Source organism: Python bivittatus, unplaced genomic scaffold (assembly GCF_059951505.1).
Source record: "Python bivittatus isolate LINGU-HERP-01145 unplaced genomic scaffold, Pbiv_v1 ctg000020_np1212, whole genome shotgun sequence".
Classification (NCBI taxonomy): Eukaryota; Metazoa; Chordata; class Lepidosauria; order Squamata; family Pythonidae; genus Python; species Python bivittatus.
The window spans coordinates 89,618,470-89,645,892 of record NW_028277030.1 but is presented as its reverse complement, the minus strand read 5'-3'; the positions used below and the strand labels follow the sequence as shown (position 1 = coordinate 89,645,892).

Below are 27,423 nucleotides of genomic sequence, written 5' to 3'. Positions count from 1 at the left end.
TACAACAGAATGGCTGAAAAAGAAAAGAATCAAGGTGTTGGAATGGCCCAGTCAAAGTCCAGACCTCAATGCGACTGAAATGCTGTGGCGGGATCTCAAGAGAGCTGTGCATGAACAAATGCCCACAAACTTCAATGAACTGAAGCAATGTTGTAAAGAAGGGTGGGCCAAAATTCCTCCACAATAATATGAGAGACTGATAAAGTCATACAGAAAACGATTACTTCAAGTTATTGCTGCTAAAGGTGTTTCTACAAGCTATTGAATCATAAAGTGTACTTAGTTTTTCACACATGGCTTCTCCATTTTGGCTTTCTTTCTGTAAAATAAATGATGACATGGTATAACATGTCATGTGTTGTTGTTTGTCTGAGGTTGTATTTACCTACTTTTGAGAACTGCTAAGGACCAGATGATTCTTATTATGTCCTGATATGTAAAACCATAGAACTCAAAGAGAGTGTAATTTCTTTTTCACACAACTGTACACTGTTTTCTCCTTCTTCTAATTCCAACTTGCCAAAGATGGTTGTGTTTTATAGTCCATCACTGCTCACACTGTTAGCACGCAAAAACTCAAAGTATGTGAATTTTTGCTTGCTAATCATCACCTCAAGGAAGTAGTCAGTCTTTACTTGATCAGGATTGATTAATCCACCTTTCCCCATGATATAACTAATCTTAAATAGATGGGGTAATACTTAAAGTATGAAGGGTTCTATACAAAAGTGTTTGGCAAATATGGGGAGAATTTTAACTCTTCCTCCCCTGTAAAGATTTCTTATCCCATCTCACATCACTTTCTTTCGCACTGAGCAGACACATTTTCTTATTGAGCCACTATCTTTCAAGGTGCCTGAGTGACAAGTTGTGGACAAGGAAGTTCTTTGCACCAGTGACCTGCTACACAGGCAATTTCTGGACATGGGGTTAATGTTCCCTTGGAAGACTTCTAAACCTGTCTAAAAATAGCCCAGTTGACAGGTCATTGGGTCCAATGGCCCTCCTCTACTATACCAACGTGTCAGCTAGGCTACTTTGGACATAGATTTAGCAGTCTTCCAGAAGAGAGTTAGATGCATGTCCACAAATAGCTTTAATGACAGGTCAGTGGTGTGATAGAGGGTTTGAGAGACACACAGGTGATTTCTGTCCCATTTTACCTTGCACCCCTCTGTTGTGTCTGTGACCCCATCACTTGGGCTAAAAGGGGAAGCAGAATTTTCATTAACGACACCCCAGCTTTTATATATTTCAAGTTGGTATGTGACAGCCTGAGGGTTGCAAGGAGCATTGTGGGCATGCTCCCTCCCACCTCATTCCATGCCCTTGTTCCTCCTCACCAACCTGTCAGCCAACCTATTTGTGGTTATTGTCCCAGAGGAATGCTAGACCCGTGTTCAGAAATGGTTTGAGTAACAGCTCACAGACACACTGGAGGGATTGTAAGATGCACCATGCTCCCTCTCAACATCACCTCACACCTAGTGTCTTGACTTGTCACTTGGCCAAACGGGGGGGGGGGGGGGCAACAGGCAGATCTCTTGTGAAGAACTCTTGTTAGCTCTCATGTATCCCAAATTGATGAATGCTGCAGGGGAATGGCAGTGTTGGCAGTGAAGAGCTATGGCTGGTAGCACTCAGAAGTAGCTCATGTGGTATACGACATGATGCCACTGCTCCCCACAAAAGTAATGAAAATATTCCTTGTCCACCAAAGCAGCTGAAAATCTATAAATTGGGATAAAATCAATAGCACCCAGCTAGCAGAACTCAGGTTTTTTTCCTTGTTTAAATTGACCTTCTGTGCAGTATAGGGCTGCCAGTCTTTCCAGAAAACAATACTTGTTTTTTCAAAAGACAGATCTAGTGCTCTTTCAAACCACTTCTAAACACATATTTTTAAAAAGTGGTCTAGCACCCTTCCAGAGGAATGCTATGCCCATGTACATAAAGAGCCTGCAATTCCTGAACAACACTTGGCAAAGTGCTGGTCAGGCATTACTTAGGCTAAAGCCTTTGCAGAAGCTGGATGGCCCAGGGCAAAACGGCCATGGAGGGCCATGCCAGAGATGGGAGGGGAGGAGCCTCAAGTGGCCAATAGGAGTTGGGCAGATCCCATCCCTGACCTTGTCATCACCCACATCATTAATGAGATGCCACAGGTTGTTCGTATGGCAAGGCTTGTATCAGAAGGAGGAAATCGCTACTTTAACACTGGAACAACTAGAGGCACATTTAGGTTCCCTTTTTGGTGGGCTGGTTATGGGATGAAAGTGATACCATAAGGATATTTCCTTTAAAATGGTAGGCGTGGCATCTTCATGCATCATTAGTGGGATATGAGAATAAGTCCTCGATTTCTTCCTGTTTAAACAAAAATGACAGTTCCCCTAAAGGAAACTACCTTTATATACTTCAGATCTTCCAAAGGATTATGCATTCCCATTCAATCCTACTTTGCTTACCAAGGTGGTGGCGGCCCGTACTGGAGCTCCTCATTTGCAAAAGTTTATTTTAAGCAGATTTGCTCCACACGTTCCAACAATTGGGGGGGGGGGGGCTCAAAATGTAAAGGCTCTGAAGAAAACGCCAGATGTCATAAATAAAAGTTTTCCTATTCAGTGCCTATTTTTACCTTCACGTCGAGGGACTCTTATTCTCCTTTTCTTTTAAGGACAGAAGAGGCACAAAAATAATCTGCCGCTGTAAACACCGCGCGGGTCTTTTCCCGTCTCTCTCTCTCTCTCTCGTCTCTTTTCCACGGAGCCACCAGGGGTTGAGGTTGCCTCGAAGGGGGCTTTACCGCGCTCTCCTCCAGCCTCCGCTTCTTCCGAAGCATCCTCGGGAGAGGCGCTGTCGGCTCGCGGCAAGGTCAAGCCGCTTCCGCTCCGCGGCCAGGCATTGTGGGGATTGTAGTGCGGAGGCCCGGCTCTGCGCACACGCTTTCCTGGTCCGGGGCGGGACTCTGGCTTGGGGCCGGCCGCGGGAGGGGCCGGCGAGGGTCTCGGGCGCCGTGCTGCCTCCCGGAGCGAGCGAGGGTGGGGGAGACCTTTAGCGTCCCTGCGGGTCGTCCCGTTTGCTCCGAGAGAGGCCGCGACGGCTGAGCAGCGGCCGACGGCCAATGCGAAATTGGCTGGTACTTCTGTGCCCGTGTGCGGTCGGGGTCGTGCTGCACCTTTGGCTTCTGCTCCTCAGCTGCCCGGGCAGCGGCCCCGGGAAGCAACACCCGGCAGGTAGGTGGCGGAGGAGGGGCCGAGCCACCCAACCTGCCCGCAGGGGAGGCGAGCAGGCAGAGGCATGGTGCAGGAGGGCCTCCTTTTCGCCCAAGCGACGGCGCCGGCTTCGGGGAGCGGGGCAGGAGGTAAAGGAGGCAGGCAGCGCTGTTTCCTCCTCCTTCCAGCCGAGCGGTGGGGCAGAATCCCCGCGCTCTGGAGGGAAGACCGAGAAGAGGTGGAGTAGCCCCTGATCTCGGTAGAGAAGAAGGGAATGGTCAACAGCCATTCTGAGCAAACAAGGCTGCTTGGGGAATAGGCGAGACAGCCTCAGAGAAGTAGAGAGTATGTTGGTCTCTTTCATGGAGGAAGGAGTTTAGGAATGGAGGACAGGGGGCTTGGGGGAGATACCCTTTCACCAGGTAGGAGAAAAGGTGCAGAATTAGGATATATAGGTCATCAGTCCCCCAAACATTTTGAGAGGCGGTAGATAAAAGTAAGAGGGAAATGGTGATCTGAAAAACAGGGTGGGCCTGATAGTCTTATATTTGATTTTTTCTTTTTTTGTTGCTTTTTTGACTAGTTCCACCAGCTGGAGGCATATGTTTGCATAACTGCAATTCTTCAAACAGTTAAGGTCAAAAATCCTTGCTAATCTACTGCAAATCAGATACAGCTGCCAGTAGATTTGAATAATTTTTGCTCATTCCTGTTTTAAAGCAAAATATGGAGCAGAAGTTGAGAAATGGAAGAAAAGAGATTAGATTGCTTTCCACGCAGACTCTCCTTCAAGTCAAAGCTTAGCTTTTGGTGATTTCATGGATATGTTCATGCAGTTTTCTTGACAGCTGTAGGGAAGGGAATGGCTATTGCCTTCTGGGATGTTTCTTCCACTTCCCAGGATAACTTATAGTTCTGGTATTCCCAGGAGTCAGACTTTGGTCCAGATTGAGTTGTCAACATGCTGCTTCCTTTTGAGACATCTTGACTGTAGGAAAACTAAATACCAATAGAAGATTCCTCATACAACTGATGTACTGATGACAATGTTTTGGAAATAAATTCTAAACACGCTTATTGGTAAACTACAATGAATTTTCCCCCTAAGGAAGCTTTAGAAATTGAAAATGGTTCTGCCTGTCTGTCTATCTATCTATCACCTTTCAGGTCACTGCTTATAGTTCCACTCACCATCACCGTATGCATGTATGCCTCTCAGGTTAACATTTCATGCATTTGATGAAATAGGTTTGTTTTGCTTCAATGAATCTATGTGGTCGGCCATTTGAAGAAACTTGCAGTGGTTGTCTGGAATCTGGATGGTATAGGAGAGTTAGTAAGTGTCATGCTAAGACTCCTATTTTCAGTATAGAAGAAGAAATTAAGTGTTGTGATGGGTGACTTCTGTCAATCCTAGCAGTTATAATAAGTAGATTTGGTGTAGGTTAAGGCATTCTTTTTGCCTGAATGTAGTTTTTTGCCATTTTTTTCAGTGATACTATGAGTGACTTTGTCTTTAAAATCAAAGAGCAGGACCTAAAAGCGTTATTGCTATAAAGCAGTGTTTCCCAACTTGTCAACTTCAACTGTTAGGATACCACACAAGCCTGAAAAAAAAGATCTGGCTGTGTTAAAAAGTGGCTGTGTTTGCAGTTCTCTAACCCTAACCACTCTATACAGACAGCAAAAACAAGACCAGGAGCTGACTGTGGCTCAGATCATGAGCTTCTTACTGCAAAATTTAGGCTTAAATTGAAGAATGTAGGGAAAACCACTAGACCACTCAGGTATGACTTAGATCATATTCCTTGTGAGTACACAGTGAAGGTGATGAATAGATTTAGAGGATTAGATTTGGTAGACAGAGTGCCTGAAGAACTATGGACGGAGGTCCGTAACATTGTACAGGAGGCAGCAACTAAAACCATCCCAAAGAAAAAGAAATGCAAGAAAGCAAAATGGCTGTCTGATGAGGCTTTACAAATAGCTGTGGAAAGAAGGAATGCGAAAAGCAAGGGTGAAAGGGAAAGATATAAGCAGCTGAATGCAGATTTCCAGAGAATAGCCAGGAGAGATAAGAAGGCCTTCTTAAATGAACAATGCAAAGAAATTGAGGAAAACAATAGAATGGGGAAGACTAGAGATCTCTTCAAGAAAATTGGAGATATGAAAGGAACGTTTAGTGCAAAGATGGGCATGATAAAGGACAAAAAAGGCAGGGACCTAACAGAAGCAGAAGAGATTAAGAAGAGGTGGCAAGAATACACAGAAGAACTATACAAGAAAGATCTTAATGTCCCTGATGTCCACGCTGGTGTGATCACTGACCTTGAGCCAGACATCCTAGAGAGTGAAGTCAAGTGGGCCTTAGGAAGCATTGCTAACAACAAAGCTAGTGGAGATGACAGGATTCCAGCTGAGTTATTTAAAATACTAAAAGATGATGGTGTTAAAGTGCTGCACTCAATATGCCAGCAAGTTTGGAAAACGCAACAGTGGCCACGGGATTGGAAAAGGTCAGTTTACGTTCCAATTCCAAAGAAGGGCAACGCCAAAGAATGCTCAAACTATCGCACAATTGCACTCATTTCACATGCTAGCAAGGTTATGCTCAAAATCCTACAAGCTAGGCTTCAGCAATATATGAACCGAGAACTACCGGATGTACAAGCTGGGTTTCGAAGAGGCAGAGGAACTAGAGATCAAATCTCCAATATTCGCTGGATCATGGAGAAAGCACGAGAGTTCCAGAAAAATATCTACTTCTGCTTCATTGACTATGCAAAAGCCTTTGATTGTGTGGATCACAACAAACTGTGGCAAATTCTTAAAGAGATGGGAATACCAGACCACCTTACCTGTCTCCTGAGAAATCTGTATGCGGGCCAAGAAGCAACAGTTAGAACCGGTCATGGAACAACCGATTGGTTCAAAATAGGGAAAGGTGTACGACAAGGCTGTATACTGTCACCCTGCTTATTTAACCTATATGCAGAGTACATCATGAGAAATGCCAGGCTGGAAGAATCACAAGCCGGAATTAAGATTGCAGGGAGAATCATCAACAACCTCAGATATGCGGACGATACCACCCTAATGGCAGAAAGTGAAGAAGAACTAAAGAGCCTCTTGATGAGGGTGAAAGAGGAGAGTGCAAAAGCTGGCTTGAAACTCAACATTAAAAAAACTAAGATCATGGCATCTGGACCCATCAATTCCTGGCAAATAGAAGGGGTAGAAATGGAAGCAGTAACAGACTTCATTTATTTGGGCTCCAAGATCACCGCAGACGGAGACTGCAGCCATGAAATTAAAAGACGCTTGCTCCTTGGGAGGAAAGCTATGGCAAGCCTAGATAGCATATTAAAAAGCAGAGACGTCACCTTGCCGACAAAGATCCGCATAGTCAAAGCTATGGTTTTTCCAGTAGTAATGTATGGCTGTGAGAGCTGGACCATAAAAAAGGCCGAGCGCCGAAGAATTGATGCCTTTGAACTGTGGTGCTGGAGAAGACTCTTAAGAGTTCCCTGGACTGCTAGGAGGTCAAACCAGTCAATCTTAAAGGAAATCAACCCTGATTGCTCATTGGAAGGATCGATAATGAAGCTCAAGCTCAGATATTTTGGCCACCTAATGCGAAGAGAGATCTCTTTGGAGAAGACCCTGATGCTGGGAAAGATTGAAGGCAAAAGGAGAAGAGGACGGCAGAGGATGAGATGGTTAGATAGCATCACTGAAGCAATGAGCATGAAACTGAGCAAACTCAGGGAGGCAGTGAAGGACAGGAAGGCCTGGCGCAATATGGTTCATGGGGTCACGAAGAGTCGGACACGACTTAACGACTAAACAACAACAACAACCCTAACCACACCTTTCAAATCATTTTGAAGTGTGCGCATCTCTTGTGCGTGGGTGTGTATCTGCCAGAAGCTTCACTCCAAAAACAGGGCAAGGCCAGGACAAAAAAGGTATATTGTTTAAATTAATAACTTCAATTAAGTTGCCTGTAAAATAAGGAGTTGCATTTACAAAATTAAATTATCCTTATCCATATATACCAACCATTCTGTTTTGCACCCACAAATTTCTCAAAGCACTGTCTCCTTTGGGAGAAACAGCCAAAGAAGAACAAGAAGAAAGACCACCCTCACAAATGGTGATGGGGTAAAAGGAAGGAGAGGGGGAGAAAACAGAAGTTTTGGTCTTATCAGCTCTAAGATTATAACCCCCTCCCCTAACTCATAGGTGTTCTTTGGGGAAAAACTTTGTTTTCCTATTAGGTAAATACCATCTGTTTATATCTCCTTCCTGTTATTTTGGCCAAGCACTTCTTCTTTTTAAGATCTTGATTTGTAGTGACATAATATTTTAGTTTGGAAAGGTACCTAGAACTTAATTATTCATTATATCTGCTTCATAAGTGGTTTTGGGAATTTGGTTTCAATTCCCTCATGCTTCTATTTAATAATCTGTAACAGAAAACTTCAGTGTGTTCATGGAGGTCTGTATTTTTTATTAGCTTCCTGCCTTCTACCATTGCTCTGGATGTAGAACTAGGGCTGTATGCTGTTGTGATTTATGCCTCGCAATTTGTTGCTGTGTGTGTGTAACCGTGTATCTTGTGTGCTCTATGGCCAGATCATGTAACACTTGAAAAGTGTTTTCTGTGAGATTTAAAATTATACTTGCAGCAGGCATAACTGTATTACATTATACACTCTATTTTGTATGGAGTCTATAATTAATTTCTTAGAAGTGCAGAAGAAGTGCCTATTGGTCTCTGAACTTGTTTTTGAAGTCCTGTATATTCTCTTGCTTTTTTAGAAAAATGTCTCTATAGAAAAATAGATAATCCAAAGAACTAAGATTTACGAGAGAAGCTTCTATGACTGAGCATCATGAGCTATTATCTGATTAAAGTCTTGTCAGACATTTTTTTCAAATACTCCAGATGGTGAAATAAAAGCATGTTGTTCATCAAAAAACATCCTTTGCATCTCAGTGCTAGAACACAAACATAAGACTTGCAGCTGGGCTTGCTTATTGTGTGCTAATAATAATATATTTTGTTTAATTTTAATTTAGGAAGTTGTATGAACTAGTCATGGTTTATGGCTTGGCAGCTGTGCAAGCTCATTTGTTCAGTGGTGTAAACCATAGTGAATAAACTATAGCTGAGTGTGATATGTGAATCCAGTTGCAGTTTCATTATTTAGATTGAGTTCTAAAAAGAAAACTCAAGACAAATTCTAACATATCTTAAAACAGTGCTACATTATACCAACTACAGATTTTGGCAAAAATCCTAGTTGCTAGACCCTGCTCCTTACTCTTGACCACACACAGAGGCATGATAATCCCTAATTTCCTCTCCAACTCTAGACTTGGAATGGGGAGATGAAAATAGTCCTGTTTTGGTAATGAATTTCTGAGGGATTCAGGGATTTTCCATTTAATGTTCTCATAGCTACAGGAACAACCTCTGTCTCCTTTCTTCCAACAGCAGGTGCATTAGCAAGATGCTTGAGTAATTAACATTCAACTCCAAGCATTTTGGATGACGTTGATTCTCAGGATCCATTTCAACCCAGTTTTAAGTGCAGTTTTGAGACCGAAACAGCTATGATTTTCCCAGGGATGGCATTTACCAAAAAGAGACGGGGAGAAGTCTTTTAGCTCTCCTGAATCTCTCAGTAGCTTTCTATGTTATCAATTATGGTCTATTTCTGAAACCGGCATCTAACTTATGGAAATTGTTTCTTTGGTGATTCTGCTTCTGTTCAAGTGTCTAATTTGAGAAAATAGTGCTGAAGGATTGCCATAGAGCAGAATAGTAATATTATAGGGATTCCTAGAGCTCTATTTTATCTCACATGTTTTATAACTTCTACATTTAACTGCTGGAGAGATTATCTGAGAATGTAGGCTGAGATGTCATCAACATATAGCTGATATTCAGTTTTTTTCCTAATTTCACTTCATTGAAGTGAGGCAGTGAATGTCCTGAATCAGTGTCCAGGTGAGTAATGGACTGGACAGAGACCAAAGTTCAGTCCAGACAAGTTAGATGTGCATTTGGTGAGTAATTCATCTGCCAAGCTTTTCTCTTCATAAGCCACACTACATTCTATTCTCTTTCTGAATATATTTCAAAATATTACTGTTTTGTGGGCAGAGTATCTGGAGGAATTATTTTCCCACATATACTTATGTCTTTGGATCATCTTTGGGATCTCTTCGTTAGGCACCTCTGTTGACTGAAGTTAAAACGAGTGACTACAAGAGAATGGGTGATCTTTTTAGCTGTTTTGTCTTGTCCATGAAATGCTCTGTTCAGAAAGGCTTGCCTGGTGCCCACATTATTTTTGGTGCCAAGTGAAGACATTTCTTTTACTCCAAGCATTGCAAATTTAAATAAGTGATTTATAAAAAACTTAATTCCTTGTGTTAGAACGGCTATTTCTATACATTTTATATTCTTCATGCTGATTTTTGTTGAATTTTATTGTGCTTTTACTCTTTTTATGTGATATACAGTACTGTGCAAAAAGTTTAGGCAGGTGTGAAAAAATGCTGTAAAGTAAGAATGCTTTCAAAAATGTATATTGTAATTGTTTATCAGTTTACAAAATGCAAAGTGAGCGAACAGAAGAAAAACCCAAATCAAATCAATATTTGGTGTGACCACCCTTTGCCTTCAAAACAGCATCAATTCTCCTAGATACACTTGCACACAGTTTTTGAAGGAACTTGGCAATTCAACATCTTGGAGAACTAACCACAGATCTCTTGTGGATGTAGGCTGCCTCAAATTCTTCTGTCTCTTCATGTAATCCCAGACAGACTCAGTGATGTTGAGATCAGGGCTCTGTGGGGGCCAAACCATCATTTCTGGACTCCTTGTTCTTCTTTACACTGAAGATAGTTCTTAATGACATTGGCTGTATGTTTGGGGTCGTTGTCCTGCTGCAGAATAAATTTGGGGCCGGTCACAAACCTCCCTGATGGTATGGCACAATGGATAATTATCTACCTGTATTTCTCAGCATTGAGGACACCATTGAGCCTGACCACATCTCCAACTCCATTTGTAGAAATGTTGCCCCAGACTTGCAAGGAACCTCCACCATGCTTCACTGTTGCCTGCAGACACTCATTCTTATACCGCTCTCCAGCCCTTCGGCAAACAAACTGCCTCCTGCTACAGCCAAATATTTCAGATTTTGACCCATCAGTCCAGAGCACCTGCTGCCATTTTTCTGCACCGCAGTTCCTATGTTTTCATGCATAGGTGAGTCGCTTAGCCTTGTTTCCACGTTGGAGGTATGGCTTTTTGGCCACAATTCTTCCATGAAGACCACTTCTGGCCAGACCTCTCCAGACAGTAGATGGGTGTACCAGGATCCCACTGGTTTCCACCAGTTCTGTGCTGATGGCACCGCTGGACATCTTCCAATGTCAAAGGGAAGTAAGCATGATGTCTTTCATCTGCTTCATTAAGTTTCCTTGGCCAACCACTGTATCTACAATCCTCAACGTTGCCCATTTCTTTGTGCTTCTTCAAAAGAGCTTGAACAGCACATCTTAAAACCCCAGTCCGCTTTGAAATTTCTGCCTGGGAGAGACCTTGCTGATGGAGTCTAACTACCTTGTGTCTTGTTGCTATGCTCAGTCAGGCCATGGTGTATGACCTGTGACATGAAACTCTCTTCCACAACCTCACCTTAGTAGCAGAGTTTGGCTGTTCCTCACCCAGTTTTAAGCCTCCTACACAGCTTTTTCTGTTTCAGTTAATGACTGTGTTGCAACCTAAATGTGAAATTGATGATCATTAGCACCTGCTTGGTATAATTGGTTAATCATACACCTGACTCTAATCCTACAAGATCCCTGACTTTGTGCAAGTGTACAAAGTGTGCAAGTGTAAGAATTGATGCTGTTTTGAAGCCAAATGATAGTCACACCAAATATTGATTTGATTTAGATTTTTCTTCTGTTAGCTCACTTTGCATTTTATAAATTGATATACATAAACAATTACAATATATATTTTTGAAAGTATTCTTACTTTACAGCATTTTTTCACACCTGCCTAAAACCTTTGCACAGTACTGTAGAAATGTACTACTTGATGAAAAAATAATAGATCAGTCTTGCTGGGGATGATGGTATTCTCACTGATGAACATAGTGAGAATTATAAAGTGTGGGGCAGTTTCCATTAAAATAGCTAAGGAAAACACTTTGTTTTTATAACACTAATTCAGGCTACATGTCCTCTTACCCATATTTATATGTTGGTTTTCAGCTTATCAGCAACTCATTATTTTTTTATGATAATGTATTAGTTAAAAGGAACCCAATTATGTTTATACCAATTTTTCTTATTTAAAAAAAGAAAGGATAGTCTTGTGACTTCTAGGTTCAACTGCTGAAACTGTAGAGTAGCAATGATAATCTGCATAAATGTACTGTATTAGAAGACAGTGATAGTTGGAAGATCATCAAACTACTAGATCTGGAACACACATTTTGTTGATTTTTTTTGGAATTCATACTAAAATAAAAACTCTGAAATTATATCTTGTACATTATGTGCAGTCATTTTTCTAAACAGACTTGGCATTTAGTTGATTTGACATCTTAATTTTTTTTAATTCTCAAATTAAGTAGAATGAGATGAAACTGATCTTTTGCTAAATATAAATCTGAATATGTCCATTATAGAATAATTTATTAAAAATAAGCCATGGATACATGCTATCATCCATGATGGAATGTTTGTTACTTGTCTTGTTTCTTGGACTTAGGAAACCATCATATTGAAAACTTAAATCACTGTATTTTAGTGAAGTTTTTTTTTCCATAGTACAGTGGTACCTCTAGTTACGAACGCCCCTCCTTACGAATTTTTCGAGATACGACCAGCTCTGGCCCCAAACATTTACCTCTACTTGCAAACTCTACCTCGAGTTATGAACCGGATCCGCGGCCATTTTCCCTGCTGCCACGCGGTCGCGGCTTCCTGTGGGTGAGATCGTGGTAGCAAGGAGATGTTCGGTGAGGCTTGTGGTGTGTTTTGTGGCGTTTGGAAGATATTTGGTGTGCTTGTCAGCATGGCTCCAAAGAAAATGCAGAGCAGGCTGGCAACTGACTTTAGACAGGTTTTTCCCCAGAACTGAGCCTGCAGCTAAGAGGCAAAGAAGAGAGGAAACCCCTGATGAAGGAGATCTCCCCGATGTCCCTTTGGAGGGGGACTCTCCCTCCAAACATTAACTCCCTCCCCACCCCATTCTCCCTCTTCATACTGTGCTGTACTGTACTTTTTTTCATGTTTTTGAGGTTTAAAAATAAAATGCATATGTTTCAGAACTGTTTAGCCGTAATTACATTGAACCTTATGGGGGAAATTTACCTCGGGGTGCGACCAAATTCGGAGGGCGGATTAGCCGTATTTACATTGAACCTTATGGGGAAATTTGCCTTGTGGTGCGACCAAATTCGGAGGGTGGAACGGATTAACTGTATTTACATTGAACCTTATGGGGGAAATTTACCTCGCGGTGCGACCAAATTCAGAGGGCGGATTAGCTGTATTTATATTGAACCTTATGGGGAAATTTGCCTCTTGGTGCGACCAAATTCGGAGGGTGGAACGGATTAACTGTATTTACATTGAACCTTATGGGAAACTTTACCTCGACTTGAGACCAACTCGAGTTGCAACCAGAGTCACAGAACGGATTAAGTTCGTAACTAGAGGTACCACTGTAGTTGGGTATAGATATGCATATCTGAGTATGTATCTGCAAATGGGAACCTGTGGCTCACCAGATGCTTCTGAAGTACATTTCCTAGCTTTGGCATTGCCAGATAAAACTAATGTACTGGGAAATGTAATTCAGCAATATCTGGAAAGACGTAAGTTCCCTACCTTCCTGAAATATTTATAAAGCATGGATATCACTCATTTTCCACTCCTTGATTAGGTTAACAGTTGTATTAACTGTATAGCAGCTTACCTTCTCACTTTTAGAATCATTTCATCACATCTAAGCTGTATCTGTTGTACTATCTAAACACTTTGATTCGTTTTTGTTAAAATACAGTAAATAAATATTAATCTTTTAAGGAAGAGAACTTGTCATTATATGTTGTAATGTAAGAAGCTTTTATACATATACATATATTCATATTCATATTCATTCATATTCAATATTCGTATCATATTCAATTCTCTGTGCCAGTTTTTCAGTTATCAAGATGTGTGAAACTATTACTAATATCCTTCTCTAAATTTAAGTAAATATTTTCTTTTAAAGCCTTCCTTCTCATTTTATATGGGTTTGGCTTGTTTATAAGAAGTTAATTCTTGCTAAAACATTTGCAAATATTTGAATAATGTTTTTTTTACAACACTGATCTGCATACTTGTTTGCTTGTTTCTCTGCTAAGGCATTTTTAATTTATACTTCTTAGGTCTACTGGCTTTCTTTCCTCACTGGAAACCAAAACATTATGACGTCATTGTAGGGATACTCTCTGCACGACACAATGATGGATTGCGGAATGCTATAAGGAATACTTGGTTTAGGCATTTGAAGCAGCACCCAACGTTAAGCCATCGGTAATTCCTCATACTTACTGCCTTCTCTCATGAAGTTGCAAATCTAGAATTTATAGGTATTTAGGAAAAGTCCTCATTGCTTTAGGTGAAATATTTCAAATTATTCTTAGAATCATTTGGATAAAAGCCCAACCCTTATGTTATGCAGAATTACAGCATGTCTTTTCTGAATGTTCTATCAAGAAAAATCTTGCTTTTCTTAACAATTTCAGTTGAATTAGCCTGTATAGCTGGAATTTTCCAATATATAGCAAAGTAATATATACTTTGCTATATATTAAGATGTATGTGTATTTAAAAAATTGGTAGCAGAACCAGGCTATTGGATATGTTTCTATGCTAGTTTTATTTTTAATATGCTTTATTTGTGATTATTAATTCATTATATAGTAAACATTTAGAACAGCCTTCCTGTCTAATGCTTTTCTGAATTACCACTCCCATCATCCTCAGCCCCAAATCCCCAGCACAACTGGGTGGTATCAGGAAGGCTGGTTTAGATATATGTTCTTAATTTAATAATATTAACTTGAAACAATTACGACTTTCTGATTTTCTGTTTCAAATAATTGAGGGAAATTGTCACAATTCTACAGAAACAAGTATTAAATATACAGAATGGCATCTCCTCTCCACTTTAGTTCCTTTAATCTTTTGGAAATAAGTAAAAGTGGGACAAGTGTGTTCTGGTAGATATTTTTATTATGTTATACAGTCTTTAAAATACACACCAGTTAACTTTTCTAAAAATTAGTTAAGTTGAATCCATTCTGAAGATAATAGGAGAGAAAATAAATGTTGTTAATCTTATTTTAGTGTCCTTGTGAAGTTTATAATTGGTGCACATGGATGTAATGTGCCAGTGGAAGATAGAGAAGATCCTTATTCATGCAAACTTCTGAATATCTCTAATCCAGGTAAGAACTGCAGGTCTGGGGAGAAAAAACGGTATATTATGCTACATTCCATAATCAGTCATACAAAATGTAGCTGCTACAATTTCTTATCCACAGAAGTATTGTTAATCTTAAATGCATTTAAATAGAAGCTCAGATATTTTCAAGTAATTGTGATAGTTTAGCAAGTTACAATTGCCTTTTCATTGTAGAAAGCCAGAAAATAAACTACAATCCCACCTATCCCTATTGATTTGAGTAATGCTTGAAGTAAATAGGATATAGTTCCAAACTAATATGTTAAGGATTAAGGTGTAAATACATTTATGCACTGCACCTGCTCTTGATGGTAATTAATATAGAAACTTTCCATATGTGGCAAAATAAGAATATCTGAGAAAGTTACTGAGTCTTGACCGCTTTCTTCTTATTTTAGATGAGGTTGTTTTGCACGCTTTGTTAATTTTTTTCAATAGTTCTAAATCAAGAAATTGAAGCCTTCACTTTGCCAGAGGATGACACTTCGGTGCTTTCAGAAGACAGAGTTGTCAGTGTGCACTTCAAAGTCCTTTACCCAATTGTCATCACCAGTCTTGGGGTATTCTACGACGCTAAGGGTGTTGGATTCCAGAGAAACATCACAGTAAAACTATACCAAGCAGAACAAGAGGTAGGCCACGTTTCTGTGTAATTCTCTTCATAGAATAGACTAAATCCATAGTCTCTTTACGTAGCAGAACTAAAAGGGATTATTGGAGAGTTAGTAGATATCCATGAAGCCATGAAGCCATGAAAATGGCTTGTGGTGCTGTTACCCGCAATCAGTTTGCTTATTTTGCTTCCTAATCGTTGTTTTTAATTGGGGCAATTAGCAGTGGCTAGTAATATGTTTAGGGCAAGTGGGAAACAAAGCAGTAGCAGGACAAAAAAGAGGACAAGAAATTAGTTATATGTGTTATGCATTTATTTATTTATTAATTAAATGTATATGCCGCCCATCTCCCCATTTGTGAGCATTTAGAACTCTGAATATGGCAATATGGTAGGGACAATAGTTATATCATGATTTTTTTGAAGTCTTCAATCTATACTGGAGTAAAGAGGCTCATAGCACTAGAAGGGAAGAACACAGGCTTACTAGGCCATAAAACTTGATTTTGTTGAGGTCAAAATTATTAGTGACTTTGGAGCTTGTTGTGGGGTGTGGTTTGGCTTGGCTTAGCTTTCTTGTTGGCTTCAAGAGCCACTATTCTACAGCAAGTGTGTTAACTTTCAATGGCTCAGGGCAATGCTTTGCATTTTTTTTCTAACCAGGAACCATACTGTTCGTGACGCAGGGTGAACAGGGCCAAGAAAAAGATGTGAAAAAATAAACAACATTTAAACTTTAAAGCAAATGCCAAAATTAAGTTTCTAGCTCTTGAGCCACAGTTTGTCACCAATTTCTAATCTAAACAATGGGAAAGGGGAAGTTGGAAACCGCATGGATCTCAGCCACCCTTGTTCTACATCTGCAGTATGTTTAGAAGAGTGTAGTTATTTTCCTAGTGTGCTTTTGAATGGATGGCTTGTGTTTATTGGATTTTTATAAGCTGCGTCTTACAGGTTTGCATGCTGTAAAGTGAAATCTAAATAAATCAGCAATGTAGTCTTATAGCCTCTTCAGAAATAAATCCAATGAAGTTCAGTGGGGCTTACCACTAAGTAGATGTGTAAAGCATGACAGCCATAATATGAATACCAAATAAAGTCCCTTGCTTTGCAACAGTTATTAAAGGCAGAGATTCTTTAACTTTTTCTCAGCTCTGGTTCTCTCAGTGCATTGCAGTACAGATGAATTCTGTTGAGTGGCTTTTCAGAAGCCCATAGTAAGTAAAAGTTTGATCTTGTGGTCAGCATTCTGCTAATAAGTTTTAAAGCAGTTGTTTCAGCAGAGTGGTTGAAACCTTAGGCTTAAGGAAGCTTTGATTGGCCAAGAAGGTGTGACTTTCATGAATGGTTTTCCTGGCTCACAAATGGGTTGCTTATTGTTTCCCTAGGAGGCCCTCTTCAGCGCTCGTTTTAGTCCACCTAGTTGTGGAGTGCAAGTGAGCAGACTTTGGTACAAACCTGTAGAACAGTTCATTCTGCCAGAGGTATGTGCAGTGTATTTATGGGACATACATAAAAGTGATTCTGCTCAATGATCTTTCTTTTTTCATTTATTCATATTTGTTCAGCATTTTGTTGTAATTAATAAATTATTAATGGATTTAGGACTCTGAAATGTCTCACATAGTACCCACTAGTCTCCTTTTCTTTTTAAAGTTCAAAATCTATGATACTAAAGTAACTGAACCCTTTTCATGACCTTAATAACTTAATAACATATGAGAGAAATGAGATTGAAGCTTTCATGAGCATTGTCTCCACACATGGTATAGAAGCAGAGGATTTTAGGTAGGTTTTGTTCATGAGGTGAAAAGAAAAGGTATTACTGTATATTGCATTCTGGAATTATGAAGCTTAAAGCCTTTTTCTTTATTTATACAGTGGATGGTGAATAGATCAGGACAGATAACAACAAGATGGATTTAGATCTAGGTTCAAGATGTAGCTCAGGTGAGGACAACTTGTGAACTATACGGGAAAATTTTCATAGCCTGATTTCTGTAAACTTGGCCAACTCTATTCTGAGTGAATTAATTTTTTTTCCCTACTAAGTAGTATAGAAATTCTCAATCAACAAAAATGTGTGTAGGAAAAGTATATTAATCTGAGATCTTATAAGGTTGACTAGGTACAGGTAGTCCTCACTTAATGACCACAATAGGGACCGGAAAATTAGTAATTAAGCGGGGCAGTTAAGCGAGTTACCACATGGCCAGAGCCAATTTTACGACCATTTTTTACAATGGTCGTTAAGTGAATCACATGGTTGTTAAGTGAATCATGTGGTTGTTAAACAAATCCAGCTTCTCCAATGGACTTTTTTGGTGGAATTCACTTAACGATCATGTGATTCGCTTAACAAACATTGTAAAAAAAGGTTGCAAATCATGATCACATGACCATGGGGGATGGTGCGATGGTTTGCAATGGTCATAAGTATGAGTACAGGTTGTAAGGCACTTTCTCTGAGGCCATCATAACTTCAAACCTGTTAAACAAAAGGTTGTTAAGCAAGGACTACCTGTATTACCACATGCTGAGATCCCCCAGAGATTGATTATATTTATTTTAAAATTGAAATAATAAAAAAGAATCAAAATTATGCTGCTGACAATACTTTTTCCCTCCAAATTTGAGTGGCATGATTCTGGATGGCTCTGAGAGTGACATGTTGACTATCCCTGATTTAAGATATGATTAATGAACAAGACAGAATAATAAATCATTTTATCTAGCTTCAATAAATGATAGTTTCAGCTAAATACAGTATCACTGAGATTAGATATAATGGAAAACTTCTGTTAGTTTAAAAGTGGGACCAACAACCTCTGTTGACCTTGCAGATATGCCAGAGGAGAAAGGTAGGACAAAGGGGCTTGTGCATAATCTTCTACCACAAGAATAAGCAGTCAAGTGTTTTCCATACATTCTGGATTATAACTCCCATAATCCCTGATTATTTGCTACACAGTCTGGAATTTAGTGAGAATTATAGTCCAGAATATTTGAAATACTTACTTTAGCAAAAATGAACTTTAAAAAATTTGTCATGGTTTCAGAGAATGGCGGAATTAATTGCTTTTAGTGAAGTTAGGTTTTCATATGTTGAGAAGATGCTGCCATTTAGAATGAGTGTCATTAACTGTGAACACAAAAGGCTTTGTTCTGAAGAGAGTGCTTCTGTTCAGTTTGAGCAATGGCACTTGCTGCCAGGCAGCTATTCAAATTCTGAGAATAAAGATTAGGAATGGAAGACAGGATTGTGGATTCAGACAACAATGTTGTTGAATTAAGATAGGTTTGAGGTGTTAACACAATGAATACTAATTAAATGCTCCATTAATTAGACATTTTGCCACTTTATATATTTTTTTTTAACAGCAGTAACACCAAAGTTGCAAAACATTCCTGTCAGCCTTTTTTTCCCTAACATTTTCTTCGATTCAGTATTAGAAATCCACCTCAGGCTATCATTTTCAGACATTCAGTAGTTTTGGTAAAAACATTTAAGTGATCATGTTATTTTATTTCATAGGTGCTTCCTATATTCCCCTTCCTTTGAGTGAATGTAAGCAAATAATATTGTTATCCAATAACTGAGAAAAATATAAAAGTATCTGTAAATATCACAACATAAACACAGCTATAGAAAAGAACATAAACCATAATAAGCAGCACTCACACATATCCTGGGCAAGACTGTTGCCTCTGCTATCTCTGCACACCTGCTTAAACATCCAGGTCTTCAGCAGCTTTCCAGAGGTTGATAGGGAGGTTGCTGCTTACAGAGGATAGCTGGTGCCACAGGAAGGAAGTTCTGGCAGAGAATGCTCACCTCCAAGTCCCCTCCCAATACAACCCTGGGGTGGGGGTGGGCGGGCTCTAAACATGCACTACCTACTTGCAGACTTTGGGCAGGCAGATTCTGCTTGGAGCAAGTGGTCTTATAAATACCCAAACCATGCACAATTTTATAGGTTATTACCACACCTGGAAGTGTACCTGGTATCAAACTGGCAGTCAATGTAGCTTTCTCAGTATAGGTGTGGTATGGGAGTATTAAAGCACTCCTGTAAATATGCATTCTGTGCTAACAGTGGGTTCTGGGTTGTCTTTAAGGGCAGACCCATGTAGACTGAGTTACAGTAGTCTGGTTGGGAGGTGGTGAGGAAATGAATGACTATTGCCGGTGCCTCCTGTTTCAGGAACAGACATAACTGGTACACCAGCCAAAGCTGGGCAAAGATTTTCCTGTTCACAACTTCTACCTGCTGATCTAGCAGGAGCTGTGAGTCCAGAAGAATCCTCAGATTATGTACTAGATCCATTTTGGGGAGCATAGCCCCATTAAGAGTTAATGTTGCAACTGCAGCATCTCAGTTGGTTTCTGCATTAATAGCTGCTCTGCCTTATTTGGGTTGGGTCTGAACCTGTTCCTCCCCATCCATACCCTTATAGCTTCCATACACTGGGTCAAGACTTCTACTTTATTCCATTCCAACCAACTTGCCAGGAAGTGGTTTTGCCCAATGAGAAAGGGCCGGGGGTTGGTTGAGGGAGCCACATGTAGGAATAATTCTCTGGAGAAACCGCTTGCAAAGGGGCTTGCTTTTGCCGGCTTTGTGCAAAGGGGTGGTGGTGGTGGTGGCGGTGGTGGTGGCGGCGGCGGCGGCAGCAGCAGCAGCAGCAGCAGCAGCCCCTTTGCATGAAGCCGGCAAAACCAAGTTCCTTTCTGAAGGCTCAGGAAGTCACGTGTAGGAAAAGTTGGCTGGAGAAGCTGGGTCCGAAAAGGAGTCAGCAAAGGCAGAGAGGCGCTTCTGCTTTGGCTGCAGGGGCTGGGCACAAAAGGCAAAAGGACAGTGCAGGGAACTGGGAGAGAAGGCAGCTGGGTGAATGAATGCTTCCTGGGGTGGCTTGGTGTGAAGGGCCAGGCCGGGTACACCTCGTCAGCAGCAGGAGCAAGAAGACAGCATGGTGAGCTGGGGCGGCAGAGCGCAGGGCGGCAGAGGTCTTGGACTGCAGGGTGGTGAGAGTGGCTGGGACTGGACTGGGAGGGCTGTGGCTTTCCAGAGTGTGGCAAGCAGCCCCAGAACTGTGCAGCTCTGGGCCTGCTTGCCCCCCTGCAGGGCAGGGTGCAGGGCAGTCAGAAGGTCAGAGATGGAAGGAGATAGGTGGGTGGGGGGCGGTTGTGGCTTCCCAAGGTGTGTCAAGCAGCCCCAGAGCCATGCTGTTCTGGGGCTGCTTGCCACTCAGCAAGGCAGGATGCAGGGTGGCCAGAAGGACAGAGGTGGGAGGGAGATAGGCAGCTGGGGGGAGTTGAAGTGCCCCTGTGGTCATAAGTGCAGGCGGGCTGCCAAGCACCCAAATTCTGATCATGTGAATGTGGGGGCACTGCAGCGGCCATATCTTGGAAGACCAGTCGTAAGTCACTTTTTTCAGTGCCATTCTAATTTCAAATGGTTGCTGAACAAATGGTCGTAAGTGGAGGACTACCTGTATTGATTTATCACACTGAACTTTTTAGTGCCTGGATAATATGATAGCAAAGTAATTTCAACAATGGCTTGTTGAAAATGAAGGTGAGGTTTGTCCATCTTCTGACTGTTTTCATGCTTTTAAAGGTGTCAGTGAAAGGAAGATTAATAAGCTTCAGGGTTTGGAAGCTTCAGATTGATTAAGTATATCACTGCCAAAAGAAATCGCTAAAGAAGTAGAACCTCTGAGGGACTAAGAAACATCAATTTGTTTGTGACTTTTCATGTTTTTATGTATTTATTAATGAGCTATGGAACAAAAATATAATGTGCTGCTGGATATTTTTAAGAGAGTTGCATTATTTAAGCACACCTTTTTGGGATACGTACCTTAGACCTATGACAAGGTGGTTTACCTTTGCTTTATTGACTATAGCAAGGCCTTTCATTGTATCAATTATGCAAAAATGAGGAACATATTAAGGTATGTCAGAACACCTGACTAGTCTTCTCAGGATTCTTTACAATGAACTCACAGCTAATGCAAGAACTGAGTTTGAAGAAATATAATCCAAGTGAAAGGAAGAAGACAAATGCCTTTGAATTAATGGACTTGAAGACAGTTACTAAGAGTGCCATGAACTGCAAGAAACAAGGCTGATACTACTTTGAGGTGAGGTTGAGCAAGCAGAAACTCATATGCTTTGGAAGGTGGACTAGGAAAAACAACTATGCTTAGCCAAGTGGAGGAAAATAGAAGAAGGGGAAGACGGTAGATAAATTGGGTGTACGAGGTCACAGCTGTCATTGGAAAGTCAGTGAAAGGCTGTGTGTCACATCTCCCTATAAACAAGATCAGAGAAGAACAGCTAAGAAGCAATTACCTCCAAATTTCAAAAAGGTTGAATTCAGTTATATACAGGCAGTTCACAGACTTCAGATTCTAGTTTTATTCCTCCTGCACTTTTTGAAAAGCTGAGCTAGTGTGCACCTCAGTATTGTTTACATCATAACTGCTAGCCACATTATCAGTGTGAGAATCATCTCTTACAGTGTAGATTATTTCTAGAGACAGGTCAAAATGAAGGGCATTTGTCCTTTCGGTCATCAGGAGAGAGGCCTAGTTGGATAGTACCTAATTAAATAAAGATGCAGTTTTTCTGTGCACATTTACCATCCACATTTTCCGTGCACATTTACAATGAACTGAATTCATTGGGAACTGCTTCTGATTCAGCATTTCTAATACTGATAAATTGATTATTGCAAAATGTTACTGCTATTCTGGTGGGTCTGAATACTATTCTGAATGCATTCAGACTCTAACTATGACTGTCACAGATTGATATCATTAATGCTTATTGCATTTCCTTTCTTTCTGTACTGTATTTTCTGTTTAGTACCTATTTCCTAGTAATGCATATACAACTGGTATATGAATCTTACGGAGTATGTTCAAGTCTGCAAAATCTTACTATGTAATTCATTTATTAATGTGAAGGTGTGTGTCTCTGCTTCTTGTTGCAACACGGTTTAGTAACGGCTGCCCCTGTGAAAATGCTCAGCATTTTATTCTGATGATCAGGCTGCAGATAGGAAGAGAGATACCTATTGCTGAAATGAAGGAGTGATATCTGATTAAATCTGGCTATAAATTAGCTTGAGGGTTATTTCTGTCAGCTGCTCTTCTTTAATGTGCATTAATTGTCTTAATTAATTCCCAGCAACAATGGAATTCAAATCAGCTAGCTGCATTTTCAGTGTTGTGTGCATACCTGGAAAACTGAGTTAATTATATAATCCATGGTGCAAGTAGCCATACCATGGATGTATGTTTTATGAGCGAGACCACTGTGCCATGCACTTGGGAGGAGTGCACGATAGGTGATTTGTTTCTTTACTTTTCTTTGTGCTACTACAGTTTGTAAAGGAATACAGTGTCTCTCTCTCTTTCTTTTTCTAAACATCATGGCAGCACGTTACCAGCCATGAACATAGCAGTAGCCATGAGCTTCTCAGATTACAATCTTCTTTACCTCATTCTTGTCAGATTTCTTTCTGGGACCTTAGATGCTGGATTTCTAGAAGGCATGGCCTCAGATTGGGCTAATTACTTACAGATCTGTCAGTAATTAGATTTTGCCCTTGGTGACTTAGTGGTGGAGGAGAGGATAGACCTAGCATACATTACTGAGCTCTGGTTTAGTGAGGATGGAGGAGTTTTGAATTTTCCATCAGCTTCAACACCAAGAGTGGGGAGAAGGGTGGTTGATGATCCTCCAGGGAAACTTGATGCCAGTTGCCGTTCCAGAAGTGGCTGGATTTGAAGCTGTATATATAACCTTGGGTCTCACGCAGCAGGTGGAGGCTTTGACCAGGAAAATATTTGGTCAAGTTTGGCTGGTTCATAAGTTGTGTTCTTTCTTTGACCAGGAATGCTCACATACTTGACTCTTGGCAAGACAACTGCAATTCACTTAATATGGGGCTGTCCATTAAGACGATTTAGAAGTTATAGCTGGCCCAGAAAGCAGCTCCCTACCGGCCAACTAGCAGAACCTGGTACAGCAGAATGACACTGATTTTACAGGAGCTGTGGTGGTGCTGGTTGGCTTCCAGATCCAATTCAAAATATTGGTTATAAAATCTTTTATGATTTGGGTCCTTGTTACCTTTGGGACTGTGTGTTCCAGGTAGAGTCTTTCTGCCCAATAGATGCAAACCAGTGCTGTGTTCCATCCTCCCAGGCAGGTAGAAGGTAGGGTCTGGAGGATAGTCTTCTCAGTTGCAGCCCCTCTCTAAGGAATAGCGTGCTCTTGAGGTCAGGATAGTTCTTTCTCTTTTGTCATTTAGGAAAAACTTTGCTTTTCTACACAGCCTTTGAAAAGGAGAATCTCATATAGGGTTGGCAGCATTTTAGTTAATGAGTGCACCAATATAATGTTGGCTATGAATTTATGGTGATTATATGTAGTATTATTGTAATCTGCCTAGAATTCATAGAGTAGCATCATATAGAATAAATAAATAATCTAATTTGAAATTATTATGAATAAAAGAAGCTAGCATCATACAGTTTTTCTGCACTGATACAGTAGATGAGGCTACAAACTTGTGCCTATGTAAAATAGCTATACTTACAAGATAGAGGATATTCTGGTTTTAGATGAAAATTTAGCAGTACAGATAAAAATCTGTGTGCACTTTGTCAGAAGGAAGTTCTAGCATGTTCAGTAGGAATTACTCTAATTGCTAGTAGGCTGACAATTCAAGTGTAGCACTAAATATGAACCAGTTAATTAATTGTACTTTTAAAATGTCCTAGGCACTTGCTAGGACATAGCGCTAAATATGAACCAGTTAGTTAATTGTACTTTTAAAATGTCCTAGACTTGCTAACAACTTGCTAACAAGTCAAAGTGCCACTTCCCTTGCATTGTACTGTACTTATGAAATATTTTTGGTACTTTTATATGCTAAAAGGGACTAGTTTTTTCTGTCTCTGTTGATCTTTGAAGGTTGCAGTATTTCAGGAATTGCAGATATCAGCGGTCTGTATCTTTGACAGGCATGTAAAGAACTTTGGTGTTTTACTAGTTTGGGTAGAACTTTTTAAAAAACTAAAATTCTATTTAACCACTTAAGAATTATTCCTCATGATGAACAAATGATAAGCTTTGTCTTATCACTGATTTTTTATTACTAACTATAATAGGCACCTGTCAGCTCAGTTAGGCATATATTTTGGGCTGTTGAAAGCATTCACAACAGGTGCTTTGCAAAGAGTCTGGGAAAAGCACTATAGCAGCCATATTATTTAGAATTCTTGCTCAGTTGCTTTGAAGGCTTTCTTTGGGGTTGCCAGTGAAGCAGCTGTGCCTATCACATATGTAGACACAGTCAGGAAAGCAGCTGCAGAAGTCTTCCAAATGTGGATTCTTCAGTGCTTTTGAGGACAGGTGCTTGGCATGCTCTAACAACCCATTGCAAAGTACTTCTTTTGAATGCTCTGCACAGCTCTAGTCTACATCTGTGTCTGTATCAAAATGAAATCATAATGCTTTAGATTTGTTCTATTTTCAAAGCATGTTAAAAGAGTTCTGAAATACATTTACCTAATGTGTTCACATACTGATATAGAGTCAATAGTATATGGTGGCTGTTTTCACAGAGTTTTGAAGGCACCATTGTATGGGAAAGCCAGGATCTGCAAGGACTTGTTTCTAGAAATCTTCATAAAGTGATGGTGAATGATGGCGGCGGTGTCTTCAGAATCACTACGGTCTGTCTTTTAATTCCCATTTCTTTTAAGCAAGTATTTTGGTAATCTTTTTAAATGTTTCAGATTCTTAAATACTTTAGTTTCCTCTCTGCCCATATTGATTTATATATCTTCCTCTTTCAGTGTTATGTAGCTATATTAATTCACAGTTGAAATATAATGCTAAAGTTTCCAACACTTGTAGCTCGTCACCAAGTACTTCATTTAAACCACTAATCAGATAAATTTTCTTAGCTTAAGAAGGATGAGACATACTTTAGCTAGGAACTATTTCTGAACAATTATACCAAAACAATTTTAAGAAAATTAGAACTTGCTGAAGTATAAAATAGTAATAAAATATCCTAATTCCTTTATATGTCACTGTTTACTTTGAAAGTTAAGTTCACTGAAAAAGGAACATAAAAGTGTAAAAAAAAAATATTCTGCACAACTTTAAGCAGTGATTTACATCTGGTATATTTGTATTTGATTGATTGATTACGTGCCATCAAGTTGTTTTCAACTCCTAGCAACCACATAGATAGTTCTCCATGAATATATATTTAATAAAATGGGGAAATATAGGGGTTTTGGGTTGTCAAAGTATACATATATACTATTATGCTGTTCTCTTTTGGGGTGAGCAGTGTATGCAAACTGTAGAAAAAGTTTAAGAAATATTAAGCCAAAGAAATTAAAAGCATGAGATAATAAAGTGAAAAAAATGTAGCTAGATCTAGTTTCACCAACACTGTTTACTGACTTCTCCAATCCTTTTGAACTTTGCAAGGCATCCTTGTTTCTGCCACATTCATCCACCAGTTCATGCATTCCCTTTTGTTCTTTATTTCTAAAATGTACATGGAAATATTCAGTGAATGCAATTATTGGTGTTGGACTTCTCCCACAACAGAACATGATGCTTGAAAGACTACAAGCATTGCTGAGGCAGAGGCTAATAACAAAATTATTTTTCAGATCTAGATGCCCTACATAACTACAGCAACTACAGCTAATTTGAGACCAAAGTAACCATTAAACTCCACGTATGACTTCTGTCAAAAACAGCTGCTGTGTACTATTTCTCCTTAAATGGACTGTTGGAGGCCATCCAAAAATGTGGGTTACAGTCCCCCCCAACTTTTTGTTTGCAGGAGTGTTTGGAATTCTGTTACTGATGCTTACTCAATTGCAAACATAATTAAATTGACCCATGAATTGTTAGTTAAAATATCTTCAGTTGGATTGCAGTTCTAATTCGCCATATGCTGGAAGGCAATGGTCCTCTTGAGTGGTACTTTACAAATCACGGATATAAACTAGGGGGCTCTATTTCAGAATCATTCTTTTATCCATAGTTAACTTTGTCCAGACTCTGCAAGGTTGAATTCCATGAAGGGTATGTACAAAACAGAAAATATGTTTTGTTCTGACACAAGCCAATGTAATCTGGAAATTCTGCCAAACCATTTGGGCTCAGACACAGCATGCCTGAAAGAAAATCCGGAGTGTTTTGGTTGTTCCAGATTTTGTCTGAAACAAAAGCCAGAGTGCTCTCAGAGTTATTTTATAGGGTTGAGAAGCCAAGCCTAATATGCCTCATCCACTCCACATAGCTTATAAGCTGTCCCCTATCTTCCAGCGCATTCCTCCCTCCTTCTCCAGCATAACACATCCCACCAGCTTGCCGGTTGGTCTGCAATCTTCCCAGCACCTTCCCTCCCTGCCTCTTCTGAGCTGCTGCCATCAGTGCATTGGCTGTGCACTTGTCCCTTACCACGATGGTCTCGGTGGTGAGGCACAGGCTCCCAGCATGGCATCTTCCACACTGGCCTGCCCCATTTTCCCTTCCCTTCCCTTCCCTTCCCTTCCCTTCCCTTCCCTTCCCTTCCCTTCCCTTCCCTTCCCTTCCCTTCCCTCCGTTCATCTGCTGCTGCCAATGTCCCAGTGAGATATCCCACTGGCCCACCTGCCTGCCTTCTGAGCTTCCCAGTGCCTTCGTGCTGTTGTCAATGTCAGCATATGCCACCACCGAGAAAACCCTGCAGCCTTGGGATTTTCCTGCTGTTATCTCTTAATCATTGCTATCTGAAACAATTGTGTTTTGTTCTGTCTCAGGAAAAAAGGAATGCAGTAGAGAGAGAAAAATCTGAAACATGTTTTGGTTCAGACATGGACCACTTGAAAATAGTTACTTCATGCATAGAATGCTTTGTGCACAGAATATTTTCCACATTGCTAAATTCCTCATGTAGTTTATGGCATATTATTTCACATCAGCGGAAGGGCAGTTCTCT

The 27,423-nt window shown here is 40.3% G+C and overlaps 2 protein-coding genes across 3 annotated transcripts in view; one reads left to right on the top strand and one right to left on the bottom strand.

Moving 5' to 3' along the window:
• The first annotated feature begins 2,978 nt into the window (after positions 1 to 2,978).
• Positions 2,979 to 27,423, top strand: part of B3GALNT2 (beta-1,3-N-acetylgalactosaminyltransferase 2) — a 34,269-nt gene continuing 9,824 nt past the window's right edge. Inside the window, exons 1-6 of one of the 2 annotated variants that reach the window (XM_088143747.1) lie at positions 2,980 to 3,236; positions 13,694 to 13,841; positions 14,658 to 14,758; positions 15,214 to 15,407; positions 16,777 to 16,872; positions 25,034 to 25,144. In XM_088143747.1, coding sequence (XP_087999873.1) covers positions 3,125 to 3,236; positions 13,694 to 13,841; positions 14,658 to 14,758; positions 15,214 to 15,407; positions 16,777 to 16,872; positions 25,034 to 25,144 — 762 coding nt within the window. In that variant the 5' untranslated portion in view covers positions 2,980 to 3,124. Of the gene's footprint in view, positions 3,237 to 13,693; positions 13,842 to 14,657; positions 14,759 to 15,213; positions 15,408 to 16,776; positions 16,873 to 25,033; positions 25,145 to 27,423 lie in introns of both variants that reach the window. The other variant, XM_088143755.1, reaches the window with a different exon arrangement.
• Positions 14,633 to 27,423, bottom strand: part of TBCE (tubulin folding cofactor E) — a 46,381-nt gene continuing 33,590 nt past the window's right edge. The window contains exon 18 of the mRNA XM_088143721.1: positions 14,633 to 14,773. Coding sequence (XP_087999847.1) covers position 14,773 — 1 coding nt within the window. The 3' untranslated portion in view covers positions 14,633 to 14,772. The remainder of the gene's footprint in view (positions 14,774 to 27,423) is intronic.